The sequence below is a fragment of the Pristiophorus japonicus genome, chromosome 9 (assembly GCF_044704955.1).
Source record: "Pristiophorus japonicus isolate sPriJap1 chromosome 9, sPriJap1.hap1, whole genome shotgun sequence".
NCBI classification, from domain to species: Eukaryota; Metazoa; Chordata; class Chondrichthyes; family Pristiophoridae; genus Pristiophorus; species Pristiophorus japonicus.
In genome coordinates, this window is record NC_091985.1 from 107,786,083 (window position 1) to 107,803,324 (window position 17,242).

At 46.3% G+C, this 17,242-nt stretch overlaps 1 protein-coding gene across 1 annotated transcript in view; it reads right to left on the minus strand.

The window, feature by feature from the left end:
• LOC139273909 (NADPH oxidase 3-like) overlaps positions 1 to 16,906 on the minus strand; it is a 110,027-nt gene extending 93,121 nt beyond the window's left edge. The window contains exons 1-4 of the mRNA XM_070890981.1: positions 16,862 to 16,906; positions 16,251 to 16,346; positions 16,043 to 16,153; positions 4,482 to 4,566 (exon numbers count right to left, since the gene is read on the minus strand). Of these exons, the coding sequence (XP_070747082.1) occupies positions 4,482 to 4,566; positions 16,043 to 16,153; positions 16,251 to 16,346; positions 16,862 to 16,906 (337 nt within the window). The remainder of the gene's footprint in view (positions 1 to 4,481; positions 4,567 to 16,042; positions 16,154 to 16,250; positions 16,347 to 16,861) is intronic.
• Between the last annotated feature and the right edge of the window lie 336 nt (positions 16,907 to 17,242).

The following is a 17,242-nucleotide window of genomic DNA, read 5'->3' on the forward strand; positions in this document are numbered from 1 at the left end:
AGGTCCTACGAGACGAATTTAAGGAGCTAGGAGCTAAATTAAAAAAGTAGGACCTCAAAAGTAGTAATCTCGGGATTGCTACCAGTGCCACGTGCTAGTCAGAGTAGGAATCGCAGGATAGCGCAGATGAATACGTGGCTTGAGCAGTGGTGCAGCAGGGAGGGATTCAAATTCCTGGGGCATTGGAAATGGTTCTGGGGGAGGTGGGACCAGTACAAACCGGACGGTCTGCACCTAGGCAGGACCGGAAACAATGTCCTAGGGGGAGTGTTTGCTAGTGCTGTTGGGGAGGAGTTAAACTAATATGGCAGGGGGATGGGAACCAATGCAGAGAGACAGAGGGAAACAAAATGGAGACAGAAGCAAAAGACAGAAAGGAGATGAGTAAAAGTGGAAGGCAGAGAAACCCAAGGCAAAAAACAAAAAGGGCCATTGTACAGCAAAATTCTAAAGGGTCAAAGTGTAATAAAAAGGCAAGCCTGAAAACTCGGTGCCTCAATGCGAGGAGTATTCGGAACCCAGGAGAGGGCTCTGAGCTAGTTAGAGTGGGTGAGAGCGCAGATGAACAGGACCCCAAGAAAGAATGCAAAAGGCAGGAGGCAACAGAGCAGAGTAGCACTGGGGTAAGTGCAAACCACAAGGTGATAGGAAGGGACAATATGTATGAATATAAAGGGGCTGCAGGAGGGGTCAAAACTAAAAATCATGGTTCGAAAACTAGTATTAAAACACTCTACCTAAATGCACGCAGCATTCGAAATAAAGTAAATGAGTTGATGGCACACATCATTACAAATGGGTATGATTTGGTGGCCATTACAGAAACGTGGTTGCAGGGGGGCCAAGACTGGGAATTAAACATACAGGGGTATCTGACAATTCGGAAAGATAAACAAGAAGGGAAAGGAGGTGGGGTAGCTCTGTTAATAAAGGATGATATCAGGGCAGTTGTGAGAGATGATATTGGCTCTAATGAAGAAAATGTTGAATCATTGTGGGTGGAGATCAGAGATAGTAAGGGGAAAAAGTCACTGGTGGGCGTAGTTTATAGGCCCCCAAATAATAACTTCACGGTGGGGCGGACAATAATCAAGGGAATAATGGAGGCATGTGAAAAAGGAACGGCAGTAATCATGGGGGATTTTAACCTACATATTGATTGGTCAAATCAAATCGCACGGGGTAGCCTTGAGGAGGAATTCATAGAATGCATACGAGATTGTTTCTTAGAACAGTGTGTTACAGAACCTACAAGGGAGCAAGCTATCTTAGATTTGGTCCTGTGTAATGAGACAGGAATAATAAATGATCTCCGAGGAAAAGATCCTCTTGGAATGAGTGATCACAGTATGGTTGAATTTGTAATACAGATTGAGGGTGAGGAAGTAGTGTCTCAAACGAGCATACTATGCATAAACAAAGGGGACTACAGTGGGATGAGGGCAGAGTTAGCTTAAGTAGACTGGGAACACAGACTAAACGGTGGCACAATTGAGGAACAGTGGAGGACTTTTAAGGAGCTCTTTCATAGTGCTCAACAAAAATATATTCCAGTGAAAAAGAAGGGCGGTAAGAGAAGGGATAACCAGCTGTGGATAACCAAGGAAATAAAGGAGAGAGTATCAAATTAAAAACCAATGCGTATAAGGTAGCCAAGGTTAGTGGGAAACTAGAAGATTGGGAACATTTTAAACGACAGCAAAGAATGACTAAGAAAGCAATAAAGAAAGGAAAGATAGATTACGAAAGTAAACTTGTGCAAAACATAAAAACAGACAGTAAAAGCTTTTACCGATATATAAAACGGAAGAGAGTGACTAAAGTAAATGTTGGTCCCTTAGAAGATGAGAAGGGGGATTTAATAATGGGAAATGTGGAAATGGCTGTGACCTTAAACAATTATTTTGCTTCAGTCTTCACAGTGGAAGACACAAAAACCATGCCAAAAATTGCTGGTCACGGGAATGTGGGAAGGGAGGACCTTGAGACAATCACTATCACTAGGGATTAGTGCTGGACAGGCTAATGGGACTCAAGGTAGACAAGTCCCTTGGTCCTGATGAAATGCATCCCAGGGTATTAAAAGAGATGGTGGAACTTATAGCAGATGCATTCGTTATAATCTACCAAAATTCTCTGGACTCTGGGGAGGTACCAGCAGATTGGAAAGCAGCTAATGTAACGCCTCTGTTTAAAAAAGGGGGCAGACAAAAGGCAAGTAACTATAGGCCGGTTAGTTTAACATCTGTTGTGGGGAAAATGCTTGAAGCTATCATTAAGGAAGAAATAGCGGGACATCTAGATAGGAATAGTGCAATCAAGCAGACGCAACATGGATTCATGAAGGGGAAATCATGTTTAACTAATTTACTGGAATTCTTTGAGGATATAACGAGCATGGTGGATAGAGGTGTACCGATGGATGTGGTGTATTTAGATTTCCAAAAGGCATTCGATAAGGTGTCACACAAAAGGTTACTGCAGAAGATAAAGGTACGCAGAGTCAGAAGAAATATATTAGCATGGATAGAGAATTGGCTGGCTAACAGAAAGCAGAGAGTCGGGATAAATGGGTCCTTTTCGGGTTGGAAATCGGTGGTTAGTGGTGTACCATAGGGATCGGTGCTGGGGCCACAACTGTTTACAATATACATAGATGACCTGAAAGAGGGGACAGAATGCAGTGTAACAAAATTTGCAGATGACACAAAGATTAGTGGGAAAGCGGGTTGTGTAGAGGACACAGAGAGGCTGCAAAGAGATTTAGATAGGTTAAGCGAATGGGCTAAGGTTTGGCAGATGGAATACAATGTCGGAAAATGTGATGTCATCCACCTTGGAAAAAAACACAGTAAAAGGGAATATTATTTGAATGGGGAGAAATTACAACATGCTGAGGTGCAGGGAGACCTGGGGTAGGTCTTTGTGCATGAATCCCAAAAAGTTAGTTTGCAGGTGCAGCAGGTAATCAGGAAGGCGAATGGAATGTTGGCCTTCATTGCGAGAGGGATGGAGTACAAAAGCAGGGAGGTCCTGCTGCAACTGTACAGGGTATTGGTGAGGCCGCACCTGGAGTACTGCATGCAGTTTTGGTCACCTTACTTAAGGAAGGATATACTAGCCTTGGAGGGGGTACAGAGACGATTCACTAGGCTGATTCCGGAGATGAGGGGGTTACCTTATGAGGATAGATTGAGTAGACTGGGTCTTTACTCGTTGGAGTTCAGAAGGATGAGGGGTGATTTATAGCAACATTTAAAATAATGAAAGAGATAGACAAGATAGAGGCAGAGAGGTTGTTTCCACTGGTCGGGGAGACTAGAACTAGGGGGCACAGCCTCAAAATACAGGGGAGCCAATTTAAAACCGAGTTGAGAAGGAATTTCTTCTCCCAGAGGGTTGTGAATCTGTGGAATTCTCTGCCCAAGGAAGCAGTTGAGGTTAGCTAATTGAATGTATTAAAATCTCAGATACATAGATTTTTAACCAATAAGGGAATTAAGGGTTATGGGGAGCGGGCGGGTAAGTGGAGCTGAGTCCACGGCCAGATCAGCCATGATCTTTTTGAATGGCGGAGCAGGCTCGAGGGGCTAGATGGCCTACTCCTGTTCCTAATTCTTATGTTCTTATGTTCTTATATTCAATGTCTATGTCATTTTTTTAACCTAATGACCATGTAAATGGGGTAATTTCAACCCGCAAGGATGGGCAGGGAGGGTCATGGGGGAGACGTTAAGATTTTAATAATTGGAAACCCGCCTCCAATGCTCCCACTTTCAGTTTTAACGGAGACAGGTTGGGGGCTGAGCGACTAACCTGCTCACCGGAGACGGGTCCCTAATTTAAATAATTTAATGAAGCTGCTTGCCTCAAATGTTCGATCTGTTTCAGGTTTAATGCCTGTGGGCTGGGTTTCCGGGGCACCCAGCAGCTAAATGAAAGCAAGAGCAGCCAGATCCAAAAGTTAAGTGCCTTCCCAGCACTGCTTGTAGGCCAAAAGGAAGAGGAGTACTTCCCCTGGCCCACCAAGCAAATCTGTTAACCTGCCTGTTATCAGTCTCCGCGGTCGGAGCCCACTCGTCCCTACAACACCGCCGATCAAACCTCCTCCCACATATTTCCAGGTTTACCGGCCGCTACACCTTCCCCACCAGGGGCTATTGAATTTCTGCCATTGCATCTAATTATTTTTACGACATATAATTGACTAGATTTAGAAACATGTGACAACTATCGCTTCAAGAAATAAATAGCTCCCTAAGAGAGCAACACGATGCAAAGAGGGGAGTTGAGGAAGAGATAGGGAAAGGTGGATACAGATAGGTAGATAAATGCAGTAAGTCAAACCTGTGTTGAAAGAAATATAAAGACAAAGGAATCAATGCTGGAAAATCTTTTTTACCTATCTTTTTAAGCATTACAATTCAAATTTAGCACACTTGCAGATGAATTCTTTGGGAATTAATTCATAAGTACCTCACCTGTGTGTAGGATTATCATGTAGGCGATCATCTGATGAAATGTTATGTTTTTATCCAGCTGTCTCCTGATATTGCTCCTACAACACTGGGTTAAGAAAGCATGTAAACACACTTCAGAGATTGGCTAATTAATTTAATGGAATATATGTCTCATTTATTAGACAAAGGAAGCTAAATGGCTGTCAGTCAGTATATGTTTGAGGTGAGATCGTTAACCAAGTGATAAAAGTTTGATTTGCTCTTGAAGTTAGAAGTTTCTCCAATAGTCTAATTCCAGCAATCCTGGGAAACCAAGTACATTGAACTTCTGCATCCAATGGATAGAGTTCCATAAAAAGTGGAAAAAGTCTGAAAAGTGGGGAGAGGGGGATTTTCCAAGGGGTCAGCAGGCGCGAACGCTGGCGGGTCAGATGGGAAAGTTTTTTTTTTGACAGTGGGTTGGGATGACACTGTCAACTCGCTGCCATGTGCCATTATGAAATGTCGGATCTGCCGGCGCTGAGCCAAAACACAGTGGCGGGGAGGCAATTCAGGTGATTAGTGCATTGTTGACAGCCAATTAATAATGCTTTTTCTCCCGCTTTTTGAATTGGACAGGTCGCCCACTGGTTTCACCGCTGTGCCTAGATCTCGTCTGTGAAGCTGAGCTGGGAGGTCACGGGCCATTGAATCAGCTGATGTGTTGACAGCTTCAAATGTCAAGTCAAAGCTCCCAGCCGATTGAGAAATATTCCATTAACCACTTGCTTCTCCAAACTGCATTTCCATTACAGATTCAGAATGTTGAAAGTCTTTACACAAGTCTCCATTCAGTCTGACCTCATTACCTCTGCCACCATTTATAGATTGCTTCTGTCATCTCCACTTCACCTGCCATCTTTTCCATCAGCATTGGTCCTCAGAATCCCACCTCGATCAGCTCCAACACCATCATCACCAGGCACACTAGCAGCACCAACAACACCAACCTTCTCCACAATCAACTGGTGCTGCACAAGACAGAGGGCATCAGCACCCAACCACATTGCTACTCGGGATGCCAGGGATGGCCTTGCCATGGCCAGATTTACTTCACTGTACACCCTGGCTGCCACATGATGCGCCAGGTTGACACCACCCCACACCAACACCATAAAGCATCTCTACAATGCCCAAGCCATTCCTTTCACACTCATCTGCATTGCAGGGAGTACCGTTATGTATCACCATTCACTACAACTCACTAAGCCACTTCCAAAGGTGCACACAAATCTGTCCAAGTGTTGAAAATAAAGATTTCAATGTTTCACATCACATTAACAGAAACTTTACATGAAACATTGGCTAAAACACCTAAATGCCTACCCTTGTGTGTTGTTAGTTGGTATGATTGCACTAGGATGAGAGTAAGTGTGAGGGATGGCTAGTGAGCTGGGGAAGTGATAATGAAGATAGAGAGGAATGGGTAGAGGTGCAGGTAAGTTGGTGAGTAAGGATGTGCAGGAGTAGGGTAGGGAAGGCAGGATGATTGGGATGTGATGAGTGGCACAGCAGGATGAAGTTGAGTGTGGCTTTGCAGTAACGTTTCGTGATCTATTGAGATCATTGAAAGTTTGTGCCATTGCACCCTGGTCCTCCTAACAACATCCCTGCTTGTGCCCTCCTGTGCAATGTGCAACCAGGCTGTGTTGGTCTCCTGAGGAGATCTCTTCCACCCGTAGGAAGGGAAGAGAATCTCCCTGCGTGCTGTGACTCCCTCCATTAGCATATGGAGGGAGACATGGGAGAGCCTAGGTGCAGCCGTGCACCTTTGTGCAGTGCTTGTCAGTGTTTGCAGCACCTCAATGCTGTAGAACACTGACAGCACAAATGTCAAAAGAAATGTTTTGTGTCCAAATGGCGTCTGTGGCACGTGTGCACATGTCTGATGCGGGTCACACCAGATGCCATTTTGCTGAGGTTATTTGCGTCGGCGCAAGGAGCATGGGCCGGAAGTATGCAGAGTATGTAGAGTAGGCAGATCCTGATGTCATTCAGCGTGCCGTGCAAATTTGAAGTCAGTGATGCCCTCGCTCAATCTTCCACAGCTGAACACGTGTTCACCAGCGCTATTTGGCAGATCATGAACTACTTACAGGTTAGTTGCTGATTGATTTCTACTGGCTGATGCTGAGTTTGCAGAAGTGTTTGGTAACTTCTGCAGTTATTTGAAGTTGCTTAAAGTCTAAAGGGAGTGGTGTGGCATGTGCTCAAGGACTTGGTACTGATTTGCAAGGCTTCTGCTCAGTGCAGTAGTTTGTATCCCCCTTGGCCTGCAGCGTGACAGGGAAGATGAACACAGAGCAGGATATGCTGAGGGAAGAGGGAAGGAGGAAGGAGTAGTCTGTGATCGACTCATCTGACTGTGGTACGAGTGAACCCCAATTCCCCAGTTACCAACAGTCTAACACCTTAGTTTCCCTCTCTTACTAACCATCACGGCATTCTCTTGGCTACAATACTACAATAAAAGCCACCACAAAACAAGCAACCCAAGCCAAATTTATAAATGAAACCATTCCAATATTTCATACAAAATTCAAATAATCACCTTTGTGCATTCCCTTACTGCCTGTCTTTCATGTACCTTTGCCTGTCCTAGTGCTCCTACGCAGTGCTACCCCAGCGGCTGCACCATGGCTGGTGGAACGCTGCTGACTTTCAGTGTGGGTGAATGCAGATGGTCTTGGAGGATGACCTCGAGTAGATGTGGGCCTAGAAGGGCCAGTTTTGATGTGCACCACCTTGGCATGGGCAACAGAAGTCTAGGCTGGCTGGCTGACTGGCAACAGCAAAGGCACTGGCGAGTGGCAGGGTTGGGAGAACGAATGTTGTTATCCTGAGAGAGAACAGCAGCTTCATGCGCCATGGAGCCACTGCCATGCCCTGGGGTGGCACTGTGACAATCCTACTAATCTGCTTGAGGGCCGGTTACTGGACTACTGTGACATCCTGCAAGACCCTTTCCATACTGTGTGGCTCAGTGTGCAGCATCCTCTCCTGTGGGTTCATGTCCTACTCCCGATATTACTGAGGGAGCGCTGCACTGTCAGAGGGGCAGTACTGAGGGAACGCTGCACTGTCGGAGGGGCAGAACTGAGGGAGTTGTGCACTGTCGGAGGGGTAGTACTGAGGGAGTGATGTACTGTCAGAGTGGCAGTACTAAGAGAGTGCTCCACTATCAGAGGGGTGGTACTGGGGGAGTGCTGGTCTGTCGGAGGGGCAGTACTGAGGGAACGCTGCACTGTCGGAGGGGCAGAACTGAGGGAGTTGTGCACTGTCGGAGGGGTAGTACTGAGGGAGTGATGTACTATCAGAGCGGCAGTACTAAGAGAGTGCTGCACTGTTGGAGGGGTGGTACTGGGGGAGTGTTGGTCTGTCGGAGGGGCAGTACTGAGAGAGTGCTGCTCTGTCGAAAGGACTGTACTGAGGTAGAACTGAGAGGCGTGGTGGGCCCGACCTGTGAGAGACCATCAGCGGCAGGTCAGGGCCATAAAAGGAGCAGCGAGTGGCTCCTGGACAGCGTGGCGGCCATACCATGGCAAGGTACAACGCGAGCTGGTGCAGGAGGGCAACGGCAGCGAAGAGGGCGACTGGATTGGATGTCATCAAGGTCCAGGTCGCTGATTGGAGCGTGGGCAGGTACACCAGGAGCGGCGAGGTTGGGGCGCAAGAGCAGCGAGTGATCGGGGCCCAGGAGAGAAGTGGTTTTGGGGCCAGAAGAGGTGTGGCCCCAGAGGCAGCACGGTCCAGCCCACACTGAGATTGTGTGCGCACTAGGTCCGTGCAGCAGAGCTGGTCTTCAGTAGTCTTGGTTAAACCTTGCCACTGGACCAAGACCTAGCTCTGTCAGGCCCATGTGGTGGCTGGTGTGCAACGGCCACCACACGTTAAAAAAATCCACGCAGGTATCTTCCACCCTTCAGGATGTAGTTCAGGACCTGGAATATTAAGTCCTTCATTGAAACAGCTGTGAACTCATTCCTTTTTGGCATGAAAGCAAGTCATCCTTGATATGAGGGACTGCCTGTGATGATGATGACACTGGTAAACCCAACCATGATGGCAGCAGTCTGTGCTTGCGTGGCTGCAAACTTTGATTGCATGGCAACAAGCTGACTTTGCAGGATGTCAATCAGAGCTTCCACTGCAGCATTCAGATGTTGGGTGGCTTCTGCTTGTGCTGCAATGGAATACCACAGATGCTGCATGGTTGCGTCCACAAGTGTGCTAAGGGAGTTGCCCCACATACACGCTGGAAAGGATGGGCTCCGAGCTCTGCGCAAAGCCCTGTGCAAAGTTGGTGTCGGACTCGTACACGCTCCTTGACATTGCAGTCAGGCTTTCCGGCGGGCCTGCCAATGCACCAAGCATTTCATTGTGCATATCCATTATCATTCTTCTGCAGGTCGTCCCCTCGAAGTCCTCATCTGAGTCCTTGGCAGCAGAACTCATGTGCGACCTCACCATCCGGTCAGCTGGTACCTGTGTTACCCTTGCCTTGGCTGCAGGCCATTCGTGCCCGGTGATTCAACACTTGCAGATCCTGCCTCCATGCTACACTATCTATATTATGCATATCTGAGCTTGTGGCTGCGACTGTGAAATCGAGTGACAGTGCTGTCTTCAACATCATTGCTTTCCTCCTGTCATGTATTCAACTGTCATTGTAACCCACGTATAAACTGACCTAAGTTGTACACCGTGAGAACATTGACAACTAGGTGGTGAACTTGTGGGAGACACTCCTAACCTGGACTTTCAGGTATAAAAGGGGAAGCTCCACCCACCTTCATCACTTCAGTGCTGGCGAATAAAGGTTACTGGTCACAGAGTGACCTTCTCTCAAGTATGGGCCTCGTGTGCATTTATACTGCAAAATAAGGACATATTATTGGCGACGAGAAACTGGGATTTAAACCACACGAGCATGGCCACTAGCAGCACAGATGAGAGGTACTGTGTTGGTGATGATTGGGACGATTTTATTGAGAGACTACAGCAAAGTTTCGTCACTAAGGAATGGCTGGGACATGATTCAGCCAACAAACGCAGGGCTCATCTCCTGACGGTTTGTGGATCCAGGAAATACTCCCTGATGAAGGACCTTCTAGCGCCAGAGAAGCCGGCGGACAAGACTTTTGAAGAGCTCAGTAAGTTGATCGGGGAACACTTTAAACCGGCGAGCAGCATGCACATGGCGAGACACCGGTTTTACATGCACCGGTGGCGAGAAGGGCAAAGCATTCCAGGCTTTGTGGCAGATCTCCAGCGACTGGCGAGCCTATGTAAGTTCCCAGATGCATGCAGAGTGGAGATGCTGTGAGACTTTTTTATTGAGGGCATCGGGCATGCTGGGGTTTTCAGGAAACTGATTGAGACCAAAGACTTGACCCTGGAAACGGCGGCTCTGATGGCCCAGACATTTATCTCAGGGGAGGAAGTGACCAGAATGATGTTTGACAAAAATCTTGGCTTAAATGCAGCAAATGGACAGGGAGTCAACATTGTTAACGTGGGACACAGTTCTCCAGGCAGACAGGAGCAATCGGACATGCCCGAGCATGTAGTCGAACCCAAAGGGGGAATTCAACAGAGACAATGGCTAGCTGAACGGCGATTCATGCCATCGCAAGGGACAATGCGGCCAGTAATGAGGCCATCAGCACCTGTCAATGGTGCGCTTAAGGAGAGTTACAGAGACAGTCAGAGATGATCATCTGGTAATGGACCTTTTGTTTCCATCAACGGCTCATGTTGGAGGTCTAGAGGCAAACACACAGCCAGAGCTTGCAGGTATCAGCAATATACCTGCAGAAACTGCAACGTCAGCGGTCACTTGGCACGTAAGTGCAGGAAGCCTGCAGCCAGGTTGATGTACAAAGAGGACGGACCTGATGTAAGCCCTAAGAGGCCAAATGAACACTGGGGGAAATCGCTGGAAGCTGAAGTTCAGCGAGTTCATGTGGAGCACATATACAGTTCATATACCAGGACGCCACTGATAATGATGAAAGTGCTCCTCAATGGCATCCCAGTATCAATGGAGCTAGACACCAGGGCCAGCCAATCCCTGATGAGTATCAAACAGTTCGACAAGTTGTGGGCATTCAAGGCCAGGAGGCCAAAATTATTGCCGATTGACGCACAGCTACGGACGTATACAAAGGAGATCATTCCGGTGCTAGGCAGCGCCATAGTAGTCGTGACCCAGAAAGGTTCGGAGAACAGATTGCCAATCTGGATTGTCCCGGGGTACGGTCCCGCACTACTGGGGAGGAGTTGGCTGGCTGTCATAAACTGGAAATGGGGCGATGTCAATGCAATTTCTTCTGTGGAGCGAGTATCATGATCACAGGTCCTGGACAAATTTGACTCACTATTTCAACCTGGCATTGGCACTTACATGGGGACCAAGGTAGAGATTCACATAAACCCGTGGCTAGGCCAGTACACCACAAGGCCAGAACGGTGCCGTACGTGATGCGGGAAAAGATAGAAGGCGAATTGGACCACTGCTGAGGGAAGGCATCATCTCGCCAGTCGAATTCAGTGACTGGGCGAGCCCGATCGTGCCGGTGCTCAAGGCTGATGGGTCGGTCAGGATATGTGGTGATTACAAGGCCACCATCAATTGTGTGTCACTCCAAGACCAGTACCCGCTACCGAGAGCGGAGGACCTCTTTGCGATGCTATCCGGTGGCCAACTTTTTTCAAAATTGGACCTGACCTCAGCTTACATGACCCAGGAGCTGGCGAGTGAGTCGAAGAAGCTGACCACCATCACGACACACAAGGGATTGTTTGAGTACAACAGATGTCCATTCGGGATTCGTTCGGCCGCCGCGATCTTTCAACGAAATATGGAAAGCCTCCTCAAGTCGATTCCAAGGATGGTGGTTTTTCAGGAAGACATCCTCATCACGGGTTACGATACTGAAGAACACCTCCACAACCTGGAGGAGGTGCTACGCAGACTGGACCGGGTAGGGCTGCGACTGAAAAAGGCGAAGCGCGTCTTCCTAGCTCCAGAGGTAGAATTCCTGGGGATGAGGGTAGCAGCAGACGGGATCAGACCTACTGCGTCCAAAACAGAAGTGATCCAGAGAGCACCCAGACCCTGTAACACGACGGAGCTGCGTTCGTTCCTGGGGCTCCTGAACTATTTTGGTAACTTTCTTCCCAAATTGAGCACGCTGTTAGAGCCGCTACACGTGCACCTACGGAAAGGTCGCGATTGGGTCTGGGGGGACAGCCAGGAAAGGGCTTTTGATAGAACACGCAATTTGTTATGCTCCAACAATCTATTAACGCTATATGACTCATGTAAAAAACTTGTTTCAATGTGCGATGCGTCGTCCTATGGGGTCAGGTATGTATTGCAGCATGTTAATGCCAAGGGTCAGTTACAGCCGGTAGCTTAAGCCTACAGAAGTCTGTCCCAGGCAGAAAGGGGCTACGGAATAGTAGAAAAGGAAGCGCTTGCATGTGTATATGCAGTAAAAAAAATGCACCAGTACCTGTTTGGCAGGAAATTTGAGCTGGAGACAGATCACAAACCCCTAACATCCCTTTTGGCTGACAACAAGGCCATAAATGCAAATGCATCGGCCCGCATACAGAGGTGGGCACTCACGTTAGTCGGCTATGACTATACAATTCGGCACAGTCAGGACACTGAAAACTGTGCCGATGCACTCAGCAGAGTCCCAGTAGCCACCACCGAGGGGGCAACCGAGCATGCTGCTGAGATGGTCATGGCTGTTGAAGCTTTCGAAAGCGAAGGCTCACCCGTGACAGCCCGTCAGATCAAAGTCTGGACGAACAGAGACCCGCTACTGTCTTTAGTCAAGTAATGTGTCCTGAATGGGGACTGGGCTGCCACGTACAGGGCATGCCCTGAGGAATTTAAACCATTTCACAGGCGCAAGGATGAACTCTCGATTCAGGTCGATTGCCTACTATGGGAAACCGAGTAGTCATGCCCCAGGTGGGCAGAGAGGTGTTCATTAGAGAACTCCACAATGAGCACCCGGGCATTGTCATGATGAAGGCAATTGCCAGGTCACACGTTTGGTGGCCAGGGATTGATGCAGACCTGGAACTTTGTGTTCGCAGGTGCAACACGTGTGCCCAGCTGGGCAATGCGCCCAGGGAAGCCCCCCTTAGCCCTTGGTCCTGGCCCGCCAAGCCATGGTCATGCATTCATGTGGACTACGCAGGTCATTTCATGGGAAAAATGTTTTTGGTTGTAGTAGATGCCTACTCCATTCTTATCCATACTCCACTCCAATCGAGTGTGACATTCTTAATTCAAGCACATTCTCTGCCACAGTAGAAAGTCTACGGGCAATGTTCGCCACCCATGGTCTACCGGATGTCTTGGTCAGCGACAATGGCCCGTGCTTTACAAGCATTGAATTTCAGGACTTCATGGCAGGAAATGGTATCAACCATGTCAGAACGGCACCTTTAACGCCGGCCTCAAACGGCCAGGCGGAATGAGCAGTGCAGATAATCAAACAGGGGATGCTCAGAATCCAAGGGGGTTCCCTACAAAGCCGCTTATCACACCTCCTGTTGGCCAATAGATCCCGACCACACTTGCTCACAGGGGTTCCACCCGCAGAGCTGCTAATGAAAAGGACGCTCAAAACCAGGTTATCCCTTATACACCCCACCATGAAAGAAATTGTTGAGAGCAGGCGCCAGTCACAATGTGACTACCATGACAGGAATGCGAGGGCGTGATGTATTGATGTCAATGACTCTGTCTTTGTCCTCAACTACGCTGCAGGGCCCAAATGGCTCGCAGGCACTGTGATTGCCAAAGAGGGGAATAGGATTCTGGTAGTTAAACTTACCAATGGACAAATCTGCCGCAAACATGTGGGTCAAACAAAAAGGAGGTTCAGCAACCCCATAGAAGAAGCAGAGGAAGAACACGATGTAGAGTTCAATCCACCAGAGGTGACCGAATACCGGAACCAAAGGGAGGAGAGCCCAGTCACTGTGGGCAGTCCGGACAGGCCTGAGGCATCACAAACAGCAGACACTCAGGCCAGTGCCCAACAACCAGAGCCCCAACTCAGGCGCTCTACAAGGGAACGTAAACCGCCAGAGAGACTCAACCTGTGATCCCAATAAGACTTTGGCGGGGAGGTGATGCTATGTATTCAACTGTCATTGTAACCCATGTATAAACTGACCTAAGTTGTACACCGTGAGAACATTGACCACTAGGTGGTGAACTTGTGGGAGACACTCCTAACCTGGACTTTCAGGTATAAAAGGGGAAGCTCCACCCACCTTCATCACTTCAGTGCTGGCTAATAAAGGTTACTGGTCACTTTCTCTCAAGTATGGGCCTCGTGTGCATTTATACTATATAGTAAGGACATATTACCTCCTGCTAAGCTGGGCGATGCCATTCATCTCTGGGTGGATATAGCATTTGTCAAAAACTGAAAATTTTGAGGGTGACAAATCTCATCATTACATGGCAGGACTGTGGTCAACAGTAACTGTATAACTGTTATGTTGAACTGGGTGCATCAAACTCTAGGATTGAATAGATTTATTGAAGTTTGAAACAATCACTATCAGCTTGACTCATTCTTATCTCTCAAGGCTGATGTGGGTTCAAGCATGTCCCCAGGTATTTGAGCTCATAATCTAAGATGATATTTCAGTATAGTACTGAAGGACTGCTCTTTTGGATGAGATGTTAAATTAAGACCCAGCTTGTTCAGTTGGATGTGAACCATCATTATTCAAAAAAGAGCAGCAGAGCTATCCTGGAGTCCTATCCCCCATCCAAAGTGCATGGGGATCATTTTGACTTTGGGTGATAGCTGCCACATTCACTTACATAAAACAGTGACCACACTTCAAAAGTAAATCAACAGTTTTTCAACATGAAAGGTATTATATTAATGCATGTGTTCTTATTTGCTTCTATCATTGTCAGCAGCACTTGCTAACTTACAAATTCCAGCTTGCAGACTGACTGACTTGTACTGTTTGGATTTAACCATTTCCTTCGGTTGCAACATTGATAAAGCACTTGCTGCTGTGAAAAGAACGGGCCCTATGCAGTATAATGTGGATAAATGTGAGGTTATTCACTTTGAGGGCAAAAACGCAAAGACAGAATATTATCTGAATGGTGGCAGATTAGGTAAAGGGGAGGTGCAACGAGATCTGGGTGTCATGGTACATCAGTCATTGAAAGTTGGCATACAGGTACAGCAGGCGGTAAAGAAGGTAAATGGTATGTTGGCCTTCATAGCTAGGGGATTTGAGTGTAGGAGCAGGGAGGTCTTACTGCAGTTGTACAGGGCCTTGGTGAGGCCTCATCTGGAATATTCTGTTCAGTTTTGGTCTTCTAATCTGAGGAAGGAAGTTCTTGCTATTGAGGGAGTGCAGCGAAGGTTCACCAGACTGATTCCCGGGATGGCTGGAGTGACATATGAGGAGAGACTGGATCAACTGGGCCTTTATACATTGGAGTTTAGAAGGATGAGAGGGGATCTCATCGAAACATACAAGATTCTGACAGGACGGGACAGGTTAGATGCGAGTAGATTGTTCCCGATGTTGGGGAAGTCCAGAACCGGGGACACAGTCTCAGGATAAGGGGTAGGCCATTTAGGACTGAGATGAGGAGAAACTTCTTCATTCAGAGAGTTGTTAACTTGTGGAATTCCCTGCCACAGGGAGTTGTTGATGCCAGTTCATTGGATATATTCAAGAGGGAGTTAGATATGGCCCTTATGGCTAAGGGGATCAAGGGGTATGGAGAGAAAGCAGGAAAGGGGTACTGAGGGAATGACCTACTCCTGCACCTATTTTCTATGTTTCTATGTAAAAGCAGGCGAAAGGTCCCTTTTACCAGTGCAAGAGTTTCAAAAAGCAGAAAAATAAAATGTTATCAATAATTTATACACTTAAAAATCTGTGAAATAAGGTACATTTATTTTTAGCTGCTTTAAAACATTTAAATGTATTTTTCAAAAAATTACATTTTAGTTTTAAATTTTAATTAAATGCCATTTTGATTAATTTTAAATGTGTGATTTAAAAAAAAAATTTATTTGAAGAGTAGATCTATTTTGGGGATATTCTCATCCATGCATGAGGGGTTTCCATGCATACGGAATTCGCATAAGTATGAATGAGGATGCCCTTCTCTCATTCGTTGGGCTGACCTATGTGATCCCAGGGTGCATGCAGTTTGCAAGTGCCCCTGAGATACGTGGGCCTCTACCCGCGGGTACCCGGAGAGCCCCAGGACCGCAAGCCTCTGCACCTTCCAAACCACGAGATACGTGGGCATTTTATTTGTGTATTGCCTCCGATTGCAAATTCAGGGCCAAGATCTCCAAGTTCCCGTACTCAATTGATATATCACTACAGATAAACCTAAACCTCAATCTAAAAACAGTATGTAACATTTTGTGACCCTTCTTTCATGTAATAAGTAATATATAAATGTCCCAATTAGTGTAAACCCCAGGGTACCTTGATAAAATAGTACATACACTGCATGATCCTCTCAAAAATGAAATCAGATTCCGACTGATGGGCAGCAGGATCAGAAGACAGTTTAAGTTGAGACACATCGCAGATGCTCTTGACCAAGCCAGCGCTGACTGATAGGAAAAATCAGACACATATCTCTAGCTTACTACCAAGAGCAGATTAATGATGTAAAACCTGTATTTTAAACAGGAATAATATCTCACTTACCCCAAGCAGTGCACGAGTATAAATATATGCTTCCCCTCGTTCATACAGGAAGAAAGTGTGGCCGAAAAGAAAAGTATTGAGTCCCAACCACAACAACTGTAATAAGAAAAAAAAAACTTTTATTTCACAAACTAGTTCATTTTATGTGAGTTCATCTAATTTGTTTTAAATGGTTTATTATGAGGAGTAGCAAATGCTAACAATTTTTTAAAAACTTTTCAAATCAATTATGTGTAACATTTCAAATGTTCTTAATGTGTGCAAATTAGGAACCGGCTTCAAATTGTACTGAGTAAACTGATGCAAATTAAAAGCTAACTGTATGTATAATGTATGACATGATGTGGAGCATGTAGCTTTTATTTTTCAATAATTTATCTAGATTTCCCAACAAATACAGTTAGTTTTGTTTCTTTGTAAACTATCAGAAATTTATTTTTCCAAACAGGCCTGAGCAATTACTTTGTAAAAATAATTAAGTAACTTTAACAATTGAGCAATATAATTAGTACTTGTTATTTGTAATAATGTGTTTTAAAACAGAGTTTTATAGCATTAACGTAGTACTAAAAGGACATTTGACAAATTAACAAATTAAATATAAGACTTACTAATATGATGAGCTTTGGAGCTTCATTCACAACCCAGTTTGCCATCCTGTAGTGCGGTTGTATTAATCTGTTCTCTGCTCTTTTACAACTGGTGCCTTGTTTTCTACCTACCCAGCACTGTAGGCGATGGCTGAGGTACAGTATTGTTGAGGGTGCACTCTGGGAATCGTAGTTCTGTCTTTGCTTGTCCACCATTCAAACCTTTGTTTAGCTGTAGTACTAAGATTTCTAATAACTCCATAGAGTAGACAGTTTTAAAAATAACGTGTCTGGGCACTGGGTGCCAGAGGGTTAGTACTCTCATTCCTTTTTTTCTCATCAAGATAAGAATCCTACAAAAAAGGAGCTTGGACAGTCTCAACCTAGTTCCTATTGGGAGCA